At 37.5% G+C, this 17854-nt stretch overlaps 1 protein-coding gene across 1 annotated transcript; it reads right to left on the reverse strand.

The window, feature by feature from the left end:
* Positions 1-11777: 11777 nt before the first annotated feature.
* LOC107813108 (uncharacterized) lies at positions 11778-13578 on the reverse strand. The gene is made up of 4 exons (XM_016638321.2): positions 13413-13578; positions 12452-12603; positions 12257-12383; positions 11778-12192 (listed from the first exon to the last, which is right to left on the reverse strand). Exons 3-4 carry the CDS (start codon positions 12338-12340, stop codon positions 11851-11853), a joined length of 426 nt encoding a protein of 141 aa, XP_016493807.1. The 5' UTR covers positions 12341-12383; positions 12452-12603; positions 13413-13578; the 3' UTR covers positions 11778-11850.
* Positions 13579-17854: the final 4276 nt, after the last annotated feature.

Raw genomic sequence — 17854 nt, forward strand, 5'->3', positions numbered from 1 at the left:
CTCTAAATTAATTTTGAAAAAGATAATTTTAGGTTGGGAAAGATTAATTAACAAGAACTTGAGGCGTTAACCCTTTTTTTATAGATTCTACCTATTGATAGGATTGAACTACTTGTAGTCATTCCGGGTGTGCTTAATATATTAATTGTTTTAGGGATAATTCAATTAGGAAGTCTTGTTACTATTCGGAAGAAGCTAATTAAGAATTATTATTTGTGGCTAATTAACATAAATTCGCTCATATTTGTAAAATCGTGAACATTGGATCGTTACTTGAGTGTAATTCTTGATGCAACCATACTTGGATCCATTGATCATTTAACTTGCTTTCTAGCTTAGTTTACATTCCGCATTTAGATATAAACACTTTTTAAACCAGATTCTTAGTGTTTGGCATTGCATGATAAATGATAATTTTCTTACATTCTTAATCGCCTACATATTGTTCTCTATGGGATTCAACCCCGACACATAGTTGGGTAAATTATATTGCATGGGATTGTGTCCATTTACTGTTTAGTAGTGGGTTTGGACGTCATCAAAATTGGCGTCGTTGCTGGGGAACAATTTGGCGTAATTTAGGATGTTTGAGAAATAAGCGTAAGTGCTTTGGTCCAAACTTGTGAATATTTGTGTAATTATTTTTCTTACCTTGGACTATTTTTCTTATCTATTTTTCTTATCTTTTCCTATTTTTAAAAAATGGCATCAGTTAATGATAATTGGTCGGATGGTAGTTGTTCATACTTTGATAACCCTTGTCCTTATTGTGGAGGACCACACTCATGGCAAAGTTGTTTAAATTCTCCCGGGGGTGGATTGTGCACACAATCCCAAACCCATGAGTGGAGTATTTGTGATAATTGTGGTTTTCAAAATGGTTATTGGGATGATTGTGCTTATTTGTCCTTCACTTCCCCAAGCCCCCGCTATGATGATTCTACTTTTTGTGATGAAAATGATAGGGATATGGCCATGGAAGAAGTTGAGCATGGCCGATAATGGAGAGTTCAAGCTCATGTTGGAGTGCTTACTTGAAGGAGGAAACAAAGAACAAAGTGCCTTGAAGGAGCTTTTGAAAAATAGTCTCCAAAATGACTTGGCACTTGCAAGGTTACACTCACAAATGGGAGAAATGCTTGAAGCTTTAGAGGTCCAAAAAGCCTCGGAAGTTAATGATAGCCAAGAATTTTCCTTAGATGTGGAAGCCGAAAATCCTTCCTTGGCACTTGATCAAAACCAAAAAGAACTCTCAAATGCTCAAAATGAGAAGATGATGCTCATGTTGGAGACCATTCTTGAAAATGAGGAGAAGCACAACTTTGCACTCGAGGACTTGAAACAAGGCTTGACTTACAATGATGAACATATCCGCACTTTGGAAGATCAAATAAAAATATTGGTTGAGGCTCACTATGCCCACCAACTTGAGAGTGTGGAAGGAAGTCAAGAAGAGTCCAATTCCGAGGAAGAAAGTGAGCTTTACTTTGAGGATTCAAGAATTGAACATCCGCCAACCGACTCCATGAGTGTTAATAATGCCAATAAAAATATGGAATTAGAGTCAACCGGTGTAAATGAAAATGTGGTTGAGATTAACTCTAGTCCGGGGGAAAAAGAGGATGTCAAAATCCGACAAAAATTGCAAGTTGGAGGTTTGAAGTCACATTCCAAGCATTTTTCAATATTGGAATTGTGTGGTGATATGGGAATTGAACTACACAATTCAATGAGGGATTGCGAGGAGGAAAGGAAACAACCATACATCTTACAATTTACGGGAACAAGAAGGCAAAATGGCATTCCTCACATGAAAGCCAAGAAGTGCAAAATGAAGAAATTAAGTCTTCGCTTGATCATTGACTTACCACCCCCCATCGCTCGTGGTCACAAGCTTGATTCCAAGTTGGGTGCCCAAATCATATCGTCCAAGTGGCGAGAAAAGTGGTAAAGTTGCTTTGCGTTGTGCCATGACGTTAAATGTGGCGCTTGGTGGGAGGCAACCCATTGTTTTTCAAAATATTTAGTTATTTTTGAAATTTTCTTTTTTCGAATAGCTTAGAATATTATTTGTAACTAATCTGCCAAGTTTTATATTTTTCGAAGTTGATTCGAGCAGTTCGGAGTATTCCGGAGAGCCAAAACCAGTAGCTGCCAGAACTATTGAAGTGCATGTAAATGTTACTCTTCGCGTTCGCGAGTACCCATCGCATTTGCGTAGGTTTTGAAGACTGTAACCCTTCACGTTCGCGGCCATCAGCACTGTTTACCCTTCACATACGCGGACAACCCTCGCGAATTGCGTAGGTTCGGGTAAGTGTAAATACAAATTACCTACTGGAAACAAGAAAAACCACCCTTTTGCTCAAAACAACAGTTCCCTCTACTCTTTAAGCCCCCCAAAATCAAATCATCTAAAACCTTCAAGTCTTTTGCAAATTTTCCATCTCAAATCTCAAGGTATGTGATTTCTTCGCTCCTCTCTTAAATCTTTCTTCTCCTTCTTGGTGTGAAACAATGGAAGAACACCTATAGTTGATTGGTGCTTAGGGTTAAACAATTTTTTTTATCTTAAATGTCAAATTTGTGTTTGAAATTGGTTGTTGCTTGCTGGGTGAGGATTGGTTGAGTGTGAGTGTTTGTTTTTCAAGAAAAAATTGGGCAAAATCTATTCTTAAATTGTCTGTAATTGAACAAAGAAAAGAGGGCCTCCAACTATTTGAAGAAATGCCTGAAATAAAGCATAATCTGGGCGAGGAAGACAACCTTCGCGAACGTGAGGGTCTTCTTGCGAACGTGAAGGTAAAACAGTAGGGGCAGAATTTTTTGACCTTCGCGAACGCGGTTATTTGCTCGTGAACGCGAAGGTATATTTCTGCGCGAAAAATTTTTACTCTTCACGAATGCAGTTGTCTGCTCGCAAACGCGAAGAGCAATCACTGGCTATCCCAAAATTGGCAAAAAATAGTAGTCTTGCACACCTCTGCCTGGGACCTTTTTTGCCCATTTCTTCTGCCTAAATACTTCCTAATATATTGTTTTAAGTATCTGTATGAGCTTTTAACATTGTTGGTCTATTTTGTTGGTATTTTGGGCTTAAAATATATCCGGAACATAATGAAATTGCACAAGAACATGTCTTTGGAGCTGAACAAGCGGAACCCTTTGACCATGAACGGTTTCTATCTGCAACATGTGAGCGGAGATACGATGAACTCTTGTCTAAGACCATCGTCCGAGAAAGAGGCATAAACTTGGAAAAAGTTGAAACTAAAATGTCGGGCTTCTACACGTGCTTGATAGAGAGCAGGTGGATTTGTTTTGCTGAGCAACCAAATAATGCCAACCACACAATAGTTCTGGAATTCTATGCAAACGCCTTGATGACCGACTTCCAAGGTGCCTTTGTTACTACTGTGCGGGGCGTACAAGTCCACTTCAGCCCTGATATAATAAATGATATTTATGGCCTCCCCAATGTTGACAACGAGGTCTACAGAGACAGAGCCAAAGCAGGAGGAAACCAGTGGCTAGTAGATAAGTTACATGATGGGGTTACCTCGAAGTGGCTGATAGTGCACAAGGGAGTTGTATCTCAAGACTTCACGGCTGAGGCAAAGACATGGCTCTCAATTATCGGTTCAAGAGTGTCACCCTCTACAAATGACACTAATGTGACACCAGACAGGGCACTGATAATTGCTGCTATCATGGATGGACTACCTGTGAACGTGGGGGAACATTGTCTGAGAAATTGAGGAAGCCACCCATGGGAGGTCCAAGAGCCTGTTCTTTCCATCCTTGATCACTATACTTAGCTATGATGTTGGGGTGCTTAAACTCCCCAATGATGTTGACAAAGGTCTAGGAAAGCTGATGATCCATCTCTTGCTGAAAAGGGAACCCAGTGACAAACAGAAAAGGAGGAGAATTGATGTTGCTTCCTCTTCATTTGGGAAGTTTTCTGAGGCCACCACTGATCCTGCCGGATCCTTTACACCTTCATCAGGGTCCTTTGACCCCATGGAACCACTCTAATTTGGTCCTCACACTATGCACCACTTGTCTAGTCAGATATATGGAGTAGATGCGCATGTTAGGTAGCTTATAGCTTGCCTTCTCACTGGTCCATTTGGGGCTGGCACATCTACTGGGGCTGCTTCCCCACCATCCATGGAGGATGTGGTCAAAGAGAAAAAGGCAATCATGGGCAAGATGGAGGCCATTAACACCAGGTTAGAGAACATGAGTTGTTGGCAAGGAAAGATTGAGAAGAGGCAGAGAAAGTTCAAGGAGCATGAGAAGAAGAAAAACAAATTGCTGTCCAAGATGATGCAAAAGCTGAGTGCATTTTGTGGTTCACATGACTCAGAGGATGATGATGATAATGCAGACTTGGAGCTCAAATTTTCCACCACCTCCAGTTCTGACTGATGCAGTATTCAGGGAGCACTTTCCACCATTTTACTCTATCATGTTTAGTTGCATTAGGGACATTGCAACATTTTAGTTAGGGGTGGCTTCTTGTATAACTGTTGTTCTTGTATAATTGTAGATAACTGTGGGTATGGCAGATTGGTACTGTGATTGTTTTCATTTTCTTGTTAGTGTATTTTCATATGATGTGTTATATTAGTATGTTATTAGGTTCTTAAAGTTTTTAGTTACTTGATGTTTATTAGCTTCTTAATTTTTTATTAGCTTCTTAATCTTTTTTTAAATAGTATGCTTTATGTTAGTGGCGATATTCTTGGTTTTTTTATACCACAGTTCTTTTTCCAAGGATGCCAATTTTCTTCTTGAACCGGGTAATTGTAGAAAAAAAAATTCGACTTTTCCCGATGATGGATAGATAGACAACTTTCTTAAGGTAATTAGTCTTGTAGTTTAAATATAGCTATGTTAATATTAGGAAGAATAAATGGTTTGGGTTGGAGTTTGTGCCCATTGACCAAGTTGTGGCTTGCTTGGTACCAACATGATTTAAACCTCGGCATATGAATTTTTGGTTGTTGAAAAAGAAAAATAATTGAAGTAAAGATGTCATGACTTTTAGACTCAAATTTTGGCTCTTTAATTCACTAAATAACTTCATATGCTATATGTAACCTCTTTGAGTCATTGGTTTCAATTGGATTTTGGATTTTTATTCCACTTGAGTGTTCCTGTGCCATGTGTGGTGCTATTTATTGTGAGTTCTTTTGCATTACTTATAGTCTAGAACTTGCCCGGAATGTGCTTCAAGGCGAAATTATAGACTAACTTGGTTTGAAAAATGATATTAGGCCTTCCTTAGACCGCCATTGTGCCTTAAATTTCCTACTCTTGAATATTTTCCCTAGTCAACCCATTTTGAGCCTTTAACCTTGTTCTTTGGAAACCATGTTACAAACTTTATTCCTTTGTAATCTAGCTTTTGGCACCCTACCTCCTTAAGTACGTTGAAAGTGTAAACATAGGCTAAAAATCTAAGTTTGGGGGTGAAGGTTGGAAAAGTTGTGATATGAAAGTTGTTCAAAAGGTGGAAGGTAAAAAAAATGAATGATAAAAGTGAAACCTTCCTTGATTTTGAAAAGGAAAAGAAATAAAATAGAATAAAATGATAAGAAATTATGAATAAAGGGAAGACTAGGTGTGGAATGAAAAGTGAAGAAATGATGGAGAATGTTTTCGAAAGAAGTGGACTTTGATTTTAAATTTTGTAGTGCTTGGGGAGGTTTTTAGTCACTCTAAACAAAATTGTGCCCTACCTTAACCAAAAGTCTAAACTACAACCCTTTAAGTCCTAATTGATTTTGAACCAAGTTGTCTACATTAGTGGAGGAATACATGAAGGGCAAGCCTATGGTACTACTTGTATGCATTTGAACATCTTTTTGAGAGAGAGTTAATTCTTTCCATTTGATATCCCTTTTTTTTTTTGAATTAAGATTTATGAGTGTGGGATCCTCTCTTAAATGTGAGGGCACATGAGATTTGAGTTGTGAATTTAATCTCATTTTCAATTGGAAGGAATGACCAAAGAAAGTTGATTGTGATAGAGAGACAAATTTTGAAGCTTTAGTGTCATGACTTAATTTCTACTTTGATTTGCATTAGTGTTTGAGCACTTGAAGTGTAATGAAATTCATGAGAAGTACTTGATAATTCATATGATTTGGAGTAATTGTTGGTACCAATTGAAGTCATGTTTTTGTGATTATAGTAAATATTTTTGGCTTGGCATGTTATGGATGTATTGTTGAGTTAACTACTTGGGAGGAGATTTTGTCGCTTTTATTACTTGGGGACAAGCAATAGTTTAAGTTTGGGGATTTGATAAGTTGGGATTTTACCAACTTATCTTATCTTTAAACCTATATTTTTACTATGTTCGAGTGATAAAATCGTGTGTTTGATGTCATTTACTTCTATTTTACAGGTTGTGTGATTTAGAAGTAATGGTGAAGAAACCAAGTGAAAACAAGTCAAAAAGGAGCTAAAATGGACAAAATGGAGCCTGCCAGTGATTTTTTCTTCGCGAGCGCGAAGTTACCACACGAACGCGAATAGGCAGGAAAGCTAAACCATCGCGAACGTGAAGTACACAACGCGAACACAATGTATCAGAAACCAAACATTCGCGAATGTGAAGGACCAAACGCGAACGCGATGTATCAGAAATCAAACCATTGCGAACGCGAAGAACCAAACACGAATGCGAAGGACCAGACATGAATGCGGTGACAGAGGCAAGCAAACCTTCGCGAACATGAAGGTGTGATCGCGAACGCGATGAAGAAACTGGGCAGTTCTGAAATTTCACATTTTTGACCCCAAACCCTTTAATACCCAAACCAGCTCATTTGTAAAATATCTTCGGACATCTGTGGACATAATTAGCATTTTTTTGAGTTCTTAGACTTAGAGAGAACAAGGTAGAAGCTAGGGTTTTGCACACACACTTGGGTCTTGAAGATCTGAAGCTTGTGGTTAAGGATTTCTTACCCATTTATGTTTATTTCTTCATTTCCTAGCTTTGTATTGAATATTTAAGAGTGTAGTATTTACTTCCAACACTTGAATCTTGTTTGTGGAAATACTCATATTTAAAGTGTGCATTAAATACCTTTATGTGCCTATGTATTGAATGATTTTTATCTTTTTATAAAGCGAGTTATTGTTTCTTTAATTATTCTTGTTTTTTAATGTTTCCAAAGGGATTAGCTAACCCTAGGACTCGTCTATTAACTCTGAATTAATTTTGTGAAAGATAATTTGGGGTTGGGAAAGATTAATTAACAAGAACTTGAGGCGTTAACCCTCATTTTATAGATTCTACATTGGAATAGCATTGAACTACTTGTAGCCACTCCGGGTGTGCTTAATCTCTTAATTGTTTTAGGGATAATTCAATTAGGAAGTCTTGTTAGTCTTCGGAAGAAGCTAATTAAGAATTATTATCCGTGGCTAATTAACATAAACTCGTTCATATTTGTAAAATCGTGAAATCCATTGTATCGTTACTTGAGTGTAATTCCCGATGCAACCATACTTGTAGCCATTGATCATTTTACTTGCTTTATAGGTTAATTTACATTTCCACATTTAGATATAAATACTTTTTAAACTTAGTGTTTGGCATTGTGCGATAAGTGATAATTTTCTTACATTCCTAATCGCCTATATATTGTTCTCTGTGGGATTCGATCCTGACTCTTAGTTGGATAAATTATATTGCATGTGACTGTGTTCATTTACTTTTTAGAAGTGGATTTGGACGCCATCAACAAGCCTTGCCGAAGACTAACCGAAAAGGAGAAGTGCCAATAAGAGTTTTGTACGTCGTGCGGTATGCCCAAAATGCATCATCTAGCTTCCTTGACCAATCGGTCTTGTTCGCATTAACAGTCTTTGGTAGAATGTTCTTTATCTCCCGATTGGAAAATTCAACTTGGCCACTTGACTGGGGATGATAAGGTGTGGCCACCTTATGCTTAATGCCATATTTCTCTAGTAGCCCCGTGAAAGCTTTGTTATAAAAATGAGACCCAACATCACTAAGAATGGCTCTAGGAGTGCCAAACCGCGTGAATATATTTTTCTTTAAGAATGTGGTCACACTCCTTGCCTCGTTGTTTGGTAAGGCAATTGCTTCAACCCATTTGGACACATAGTCCACAGACACCAAGATATATTTCATCCCACAAGAGCTCACAAAGGGACCCATAAAATCAATTCCCTACACATCGAAGATCTTTATCTCCATCACAAAGTGCATTGGCATTTCATGCCTCTTGGAGACTGATCCTTGCGTTTGACATCAGTCACAAACCTTGACCATTTGATTGGCATCATGATAAATTAACGGCCAAAATAACCACATTCAAGCACCTTAGCTGTCGTTCGATTTCCCCCATGGTGACCCTCAATCGGTGAGTCATGGCATGTCTTTAGAATTGGCATAATATCCTCTTATGGAACACACCTTCGGATAATGTTATCAGCACAAACACGGAACAAGAATGGTTCTTCCCAATAGTATTGCCGACAATCTCTCAAAAACTTCTTCTTTTGATAGGATTCCAATCCATCCGGAATAAGGTCACTAACCAAGTAGTTAGCAATATCGGCATACCAAGGAGCAAAAGTGCTAGATAATGCCAATATGTGTTCGTCCGGGAAAGCATCGTAGATATCAAGATCTTCCTTTGGTCTCCCTGTCTCTTCAAGACTTGATAAATGATCTGCTACTTGATTTTCTGTTCCCTTGCGATCCTTGACCTTGAAGTCAAATTCTTGCAACAACAAGACCCATCAAATAAACCTAAGCTTTGCATCCTTCTTTGCCATGACATAGCGAAGAGCAACATGGTCTGTGTACACTATCACCTTGGATCCCAACCGGAATTTTTCAAAGGCATAGACAATGGCAAGAAGTTCTTGCTCAGTCACCGTGTAATTCATTTACGCTCCATTGAGTATCTTGCTTGCATAATAGACGGGGTGAACACTACTAGAAATACATGGATTTCCCATGGCAAAATCAGTGGGAAAACGGTGGGAAAATCGAGTTTTCACACCGCATTCCCACCAAAACGAGTCACCCGGAAAACGCCTGGTGGGAAATATCTTCCCAGAGAAGCGGTAGGAAATTTCCCACGGTTTTCCCAAAGATCCTTTACTAGGAAAAATAATGAAATTTCCCACCAACAATCAGTGGGAACTATTATTAGTAATTTTTATTGATTTTGATACATTAGCCATGGAAGTGATGGGAAAAATGCACTGGGAGCCGAAAATAAAGTATGAACTTTCCCGCAGATTACCGGGGGAAATATGCAAGTTCTGAAAAATAAAGTATGAACACTCCCACCGATATCCGTGCGAATGTGTTAATTCTAAAAATAAAAGTATGAACTTTCCCACCGATATTAGTGGGATAAATGCAAATTATGAAAAAAGTATGAACTTTCCCACCGATATTAGTGGGAAATATGCAAGTCCTGCAACTAAAGTGACGAACCTCCCCACGGAATCAGTGGCAATTCCGTGGGAAATCTAAAAATTATTTTTTTGCACAATAGTATAAATATACTGCACCACCTGTCAATCAAAAATTACAACCACCAACAACCTAAATACAATTAAACATTCACATACAAAAATCAGCATCTTCCGATCCATTTCGTTAATTAACAACCAACCAAAACTGAAATACTAGAAACCAATAATGCAACATAATATTCAAATAAGAAATTCAACATTCAATCTTATCCAATTGATACATAACATCCAACATCATAGTCCTACCCAAAACACATTAATAAAAGAAACTACTCCTTAGTCTTGCTAGAGCGTGACGGAGAACGTGGCACAGGAAATTCACCAGATGCTAAGAGGTAGTTTAGCTGGGCCTTGAGGCTTTCAACGTCACCAGTGACACGTGTAAATGCAGCATCCTTTCGCCTTATTTGTTCATCCCTCCACCTCTCATCTTCCTCCCTCCGCCTATCTTCTTCCTCCCTTCGCTTTGCCTCCTCCTCCCGCGCAGTCCTTTCCTATGCATACAACTCAGTAATCTCGGCTATTCTTCTATTCAATAGCTCAACCTCATCCTGGTTAATCGAGGACCTTGAGGAAGAAGAGCCACCAGATCTAAAAGACCGACTACTAGAATTAAACTCTGATCCAAGGCCGTAAACTCTTCCCTTATGTACGCCACCAGCCGCCTTAATCCACAAGTCCAAATAATTCTCCTGGGATGGTTGGATTGGCTTTCCTTGATCATCAGTTGGTTGGCTTTGAATGAACTCCTCCAAGGATTGTTTGAAAGTATTCTACAAAAAAGTTAAAACTATTATATGAATAAATTTAATTAATGAAAAGTATTAAAAAGAAACTTAAAATCTTATATAGGTTGTCTTGGCCCGTGGCTCGATCCAAGTTGTCTTTGTTCCATTCTTTAGCTTCTTCATATGTGTATGCTCAAATACCTCATCTTGAGTAGCTGGTCTTTTAAAGACTTTTCCTGTTAAATAAAACATGAAAAAAGCAAAATTAAAGTGCTATGTCCATAAAACTTCAAAAAAATTGGTTAACCGTGTAATTAGTTACTAACAACAACAGTAGTTTCATGTTTGTGTAGTCAACAATGCATGCATAATACAACCAGTAGGAAATATTTTCATTTAGAAGATATCAAAAGGAGTTAATCCAAAGATCAGCTAGTAACAATTTTCCTAAACATTAGTAACAAAGATCCAAAGATCAGCTAGTATCAATTCATTCTATATCTCATTTTATGTGAACAATTCTCCAAAATAACTCTAAAGATGCTTAACTCTTAATTATTTTATTTTGGAGGTCAAAGTTAATTTAGATGTTTGACTATGAGGAAGCTGACTGAAATCCAAATCTAGGCATAAACTAATAACTTTTCAATTCAAAGCTGCTTTGGCAGTAGTTTTAAAAGTGACTTAACAATTTTCTGGGAAAGTGAGGAGGGTGCAGTTCTGAGGGAACATTTGGGCCATATAAAACAAACGAAAAAGCAAATAAAAATCTAAAGGAAAAGGAAAAAGAGTTTAAAATAAGTGAAATATCAACAAGCATGTGATCATCAGACATGAAGACAGAAATAGAAGTACCAATCCTTCATTTGGTTTTACACAGGACCCATATTATTAGGCCTCAAACTATTAAGCACAAAACAGTTACGGTAAGTATTAACTCTTCATAAAAAAACAATATAGTATTACGATCGAGAGTTTGACCCTTTTGAAGCGCCAGTCGCGTAGGGCGACCGGGCCAAGCCGAGTCAGAAAGACTGATGATTCAAAGTTCATATTAGGGAAATGAGAGTGAGGGGAAAAGGGGGCAGCCCTCGGCCCGATCATCCAATTCACTCCACCAGACAGGCATGGTTCTGTAGTCAAACTATGCAACGAAAAGACATCTAACTCTTCTCTAATGAAAACCAAAAGAGGAAGAAATAACAAAGCACAAGCCACAGTAGCAGTTCCAACATAAGCAGCATGTGAAAATGCAACTGCTTTCTCAACCAATGTCAAGAAAAGATAAGCTACACAAATTACAAAAAAGCGTACGTTAATGTACTGTGAATATAAAAGCAAGATGAGTTATCGAATTAGAATTGTACTGTGAATATATCAAGCTATCTCCTCCTCAATTTCAAACTAATTCTTACCTCGTTAAGAGATTAAATGAAATGAGAATACTTATAGGACTAAGAATTAACTGTTACGGTTTAAAATGGCAAATTTTATAAAAAAAAAAAAAAAATAAGGTCGTGAATTTATTAGATTATATTGGCCCTATATACAATGACAAGAATTATGATAGTTAAAATTAAACAGAAGCAAAATTGGAAATATGATTTATACAGTGACAAGAAATATGATTTAATTTAAACAATCTTCTTCGATGAGCCCCAATACTTATTGAACCTCCTGTGTGCATAGAGCCACCTTTGTCGGACAAACAGGCTGCCTTTGCCAATTCACTTTTCTTTCCAAATTCCTTAGAGGCCCAATACTCAGTTAGTTTGATCCATATATCTTCGGTAATCCAACCTGGCATCTCTTTCTTATTTCGAGCTTCTCGAAGCATATCACTCAACCTATCAGCACATTTATTAAAAAAGACGCCTCGTACCTCTACCTCACGTTCAACTGGCCAAGCACACTTCATCTGCAAATAATTAATTTGTTAGATTGGTCAAGTATGAGTTGAAAAATGAAATAATTTATTTTACCCTAAATTCATCAAACATCCTGCCCCTAATGTTCCATGGAACATCTGACCAAAACCTCCAAGGTCCATGATAAAATGAACACATTGATTCAACAACAGCTTTTGTAGCTTGAGTACAAAGATGAAACCTGCATTAAATTAAACATGTTAGAAACCAGATTTATAATTAATTAGAAAATAAACAAATAATACTTACCCAGCTTTATCGGGAACGATAATCAACCTCCCGAGATCATCTAACCTTCCAACATTTCGAGGATCCTGAGCATGTATAGGAGGCTGTGTAACTGAATCACTATCAATGCATGGGGACGTCGGAAGGCTATCTACTCCAATATTTGGAGGATCCTGAGCATGTATAGATTCAAATGAATGCATGTAAGGATGCTTTGGAGGCCGACTAGAAGATCTGGGCATGCTAGCGAACGACTGTAAATCCATCCTATCAATGCATGCTAGGGGACGACTATAAATCCATCATGGCCTTCAAGTTATCTTCAAGTTAACATTTTCCAATTGCAATAACTTTATACACTTGCATATCACACAAGGACACCTAATAGTTCCTTCGTTACGAAATTCAGGAAGCATTTTTGCATGAGCAATAAATCCTTTAACACCTTCAACAAATTCTTCCTTTAATCCACAACGATTAGGATGATTCCTATCGTGCATCCATCTACGATGTTCATGTTCTATCTAGTACACAAATACACACAAACAAATGAATAGACTTAGAACGATTTATTTGTGTCAAGTTAGTTTACAATTAATCTTGAATAGTATACCTTAAATAACTCACTTATTTACAATCAATTATGAATAGTATACCTTAAAGAACTAAATTTTATTCGTCTTTTTATAAGTCAAGAAAAGACTATGGTTATATATCAAGTTACTATGAATGAAAATTACTTTTTCATAGAAATGTTCCTATTAAGTTCTTGCAATCAGTTTAAAAAGTCAAACCAAGATTCTAACACAGTGGTTATCATCCATAAATAAATTTAAACTTGGAAGATAAATATAATATTCACAATAAAGGATTTTTTATCAAGGTAAAAGCAATATAAATTCATGTAGTTGTTCTAGTAATTTAACAACTTAACTTACATTTAACAACTGAAACCAACTTAGAGATTAGCAAATGAAGTTACCTCAAGACTTATAACCTGATTTTGTCTTCTTTCACACTTTTGTATCTTCACTTCTTGATCACTTAAAAAGGCCAGAAACTTGTAAGCATATATTCTATGAAAACTGTTTGGAGAAATGGCTATTAATGCACAAAGATAGAAAAATAACTTTTCCACGTACAAACTTAATTAAAGCAGCAGAATTCCATTGATGTCATTATCAGAATTTCTTGTTTAGAGTTATATAAGAAAGCTAGCAAACAATTAGTTGATCCAACAAGTGTTTTACTTATTCTTTGAAGAAAAATTATTTGGAACATGCAATGACACTGCTTAGACATTAACCTCCAAAGGAAAGCACATGTGTGATGTGACCATGATTATTGCAGCTAACATGTCTACTTTATATTCTCCTGTTTTGATGTCAGAAAATTGCATATTTTTATAGTCAATTGATATAACAGGCTAAGTGTTATTAGTAAGCAAAGTATGGGCAGCAGAGGGCCATCACCAATGGTTCCTTCAATAATTGTTGGGTTTCTTAGTCTGCTCAATTTTTTGCCAACAACTTCTAGCATAGGTGGAGGTGCTAACATTCTTCTTCCTACATTGTTATTTCATATCTTCTTGAAACTTGTCGTATACTTGCTGTCAATATTCAATCTAGAAGAGACAGAGCTTGAAAAATTCCCAAACACCAGAGAAAGCCTCCATGGAGAAACCAGTCCAAGAAAGAGGACAGCCACCAAAAAACAATGTATTTGATTACAAAACTTACTGCAGAAATAATTAAATTGGAGGATAGGCTGCTTTGAGCAGTTAGTTCACATTTTCCTTGGAACTTACAAGTACAAGAAATAAATACTACTTAGTATTTGATTACAAAACTTACTGCAGAAATAATTAAATTCCCCTATATACACAAAGGTTTTATTTTGAAAAAAGACTTCCTTTTATTCAAAAGTTAAAGTTAAACTTACAAAATGCAGATTAGTAGAAACTTTATTACTATGAGCGTTTCAATCATGCTTAAACAGATAACGTATGAATGATGAGGAAATTGTTACAATAATCCTTTTTAAACCTATCTATTTCAATGTAATATTCTAATTCCAAACATAACAACATCCACAAAACCAACCACCAAGAGAAATTCAAGGTAAGTGTTGTCCCAATAATACCCAAATGAAATTGAAATGCAAAGCAAAAGTGGAGTGGAATAAAGGCCAAAACTACAACTCCAGATAGCTCAGCTACATCTTCTGGTTGCCCAAGAAATTTCAAGACTGGCGTTGCGAAGAGAAATAAAGGCATCATTATAATACAACATAAGAAGAGTACAAGAACGTTGCAAATAGACTCCTAACATGTAATATTAAGAGCTAAATCAAGAACCCTAGTTTCAGAAAACAAGTATGAGAAATGACCAACTTAAACTAGAACCCTAGGTTTTGTAAAATCAGAAAAGGTAGAAATTAAAGAAAGGGGGAGTGGATAAGAGAGATAGAGAGGGGGGGGGGGAACTTAGCGATTGTGCATGAGCTTAGTAGCTCATCGGCGAAAATGGGGGAATTGTCTTAGTGTGCTGATCCGCGAAGAGATATGAGAGAGAAAGAGAAGAATATTGAGAGTGAAAAAGAGATAAAAAATAAGGGGTATACCTAACATAATAGAAAAAACTTTCCCACTGATTCAATAGGAAAATTTGTGGGAATTGTCTTCTATAAACTCAATTTTTTGGTGAAATAATTTTAAGCTCGCGGTTTTTTGGACCAAATATAACAGTTCGAAATTTTGAGCTTTCCAATGCATTAGTGAGAATATTAAAATTAATTTTTATTTTAGGTTCCCACCGTTTCACTGGTAGATTCTAAGAAATTTATTTTTAATGACATTCCCACTGATTCGGTGGGAAATAAATTACGCGCTTTTTGCGCAAACTAATTCCCGCCTATAGTCTGTGGGAACATTTTTAAGAAAACGGTAAAAGAAAACCTTTTCATTTCCCACTGAATTTTTTTATATTTTAGTGGGGACTGCCACTGATAATATATTTGTGGGAAATTTCCCTAGGAAATTTGCAGTTTTCTAGTAGTGGAAGAACCTTGTTGTGACGTTGGCCAAGCACTGCTCCAATAGCTACACCACTGGCGTCACACATGAGTTTGAATGGAAGAGGCTAATCGGGTGTAACAATAATAGGTGTCGTGGTGAGATTTTGCTTCAATTCCTCAAAGGCTTTGAGGCATTTCTCGTCAAACACAAATTTTGCATCTTTCTCAAGGAGTTTGCACATAGGATTTGCAATCTTGGAAAAAACCTTGATGAAACGCCTATAAAATCCGTCATTCCCCAAGAAACTTCGGACACCTTTAACTAAAGTAGGTGGAGGAAACTTGGAAACGATCTCGATCTTTTCCTTGTCAACCTCTATGCTATGTTTTGAAATTTTATGCCCCAAGACAATGCCTTCATCCACCATGAAATGGAATTTCTCCCAGTTAAGCACAAGGTTGGTCTCCTCACATCTCTTGAGCGCTTGTCCAAGATTTTTAAGACAGTGCTCAAAAGAGGCACCTACCACCGAAAAATCGTCCATGAAAACCTCTAAACAATCCTCCACCATGCCGGAGAAAATGGACATCAAGCATCTTTGAAAAGTAGACGGAGCGTTGCACAAACCAAACGACATCCGGCTAAAGGCAAAAGTTCCATAAGGGCAAGTGAATGTTGTCTTCTCTTGGTCCTCCAATGCTATGTTGATTTGGTTATAACCGGAATATCCATCAAGAAAGCAATAGAATGACCTTCCCGCTAGAGATCAAGCATTTGATCAATAAAAGGCATTGGGAAATGATCTTTACATGTGGCACTATTGAGCTTCCGATAATCCATACACACTCTCTATCCGGTCACCGTTCTTGTTGGGATGAGCTCATTTTTATCATTTTCAATTACGGTCATGCCTCCCTTTTTCGGCACACATTGTACCGGGCTCACCCAAGAACTATCGGCAATGGGGTAGACTACCCTGACATCCAACCACTTGATGATTTCTTTCTTTTCCACCTCTTGCATGGACGGGTTCAACTATCGTTGTTGTTCCACACTTGGTTTAGTATCATTCTCCAATTGGATCTTGTGTTCGTAAATTCCGGCGGGAATCCCTCGGATGTCCGCAATTGTCCATCCAATAGCTTGCCTATGCTCCTTCAAGACATCCAACAATTGTTCTACCTGCACATGATCTACAAAGAAGAAACGATTACAAGTAAAGTACCATTTGAGCCAAAAATTTATACCTCAAGTGTGGTGGAAGTGGTTTGAGCTCTAGTTGCGGTGTCTCAATAATAGAAGGCTTTGCGGGAGGAGCAGCTCTATTCTCCAAGTCGAGAGATAGCTTCTTCGGAGCATAAGAATAGGACCCAAGCCCCTCCAATGCATTGATTGATTCCATATACCCCTCCATATCTTCACCGTCGAAGTTTACCAAAATAGCCGTCAACGCCTCACCAAGGCATTGTTCTTCCATTTTCATTTCAACTGCATCTTCCACTTTATCAACAACATCAATCACCTGGATGATTTCATATTCATGTGGTAGTTTCATACCCTTGCTTGCTTTGAATGTAACCTCTTCATCATTCACACGGAATTTGATCTCATTTCGTTCCGAATCCATTAGTTCTCTTCCTATAGCAATGAATGGTCTCCCCAAAATGATAGGGATCTCTTTGTCAACCGCACAATCAAGGATTACGAAATCGGCAGGTAAATGAAACTTTGCCACTTTTACAAGAACATCATCGACAATTCCCACTGGTCGCTTTATGGAACGATCGACCATTTGCAATCTCATACTTGTGGTCCTTGGCATACCTAACCCTGCTTGTTTGTAAATGGCAAGAGGCCTTAAGTTGATACTAGACCCATTATCACAAAGGGCTCTTGCAAAATCATGTGCCCCAATAGTACATGAATAGTGAAAGCTCCCGGGTCTTCTTTCTTTTGAACGGTGGACAATGATGGAACTAACCCGGTGAGTCACATTCACCACTTCATTCTTGGTGGTTCTCTTCTTGGTAATCAAGTCTTTCAAATATTTAGCAAAACCCTGCATCTCTTGAAATGCTTCCACAAATAGAATATTCACTAATAATTGCTTGAGAATGTCATAGAAATTTTCGAGTTTGCTATCATCAACCTTCGTAGCAAGTCTTTGAGGGAATGGAGGAGGAGGTATAGGAATAGGTTGTAAAGTTTTTGGTATCTCTTTTACCTTTTCCTTTACCTCTTCCCAGTTCTCTTCTTGCACTTGCAAATCTTCCGGACCTTTTCAACTTCAACAACACTTGGCTCTTCAACCTCAACCCCTTGTTCGGACTCTTCTACTTCAACCACTTGTTCACTCTCTCCTTGTAGTACCCTCCCACTCTGAGTAGTAATTGCCATGATATGAGAAG

Source organism: Nicotiana tabacum, chromosome 20 (assembly GCF_000715075.1).
Source record: "Nicotiana tabacum cultivar K326 chromosome 20, ASM71507v2, whole genome shotgun sequence".
In the NCBI taxonomy this organism is placed as follows: Eukaryota; Viridiplantae; Streptophyta; class Magnoliopsida; order Solanales; family Solanaceae; genus Nicotiana; species Nicotiana tabacum.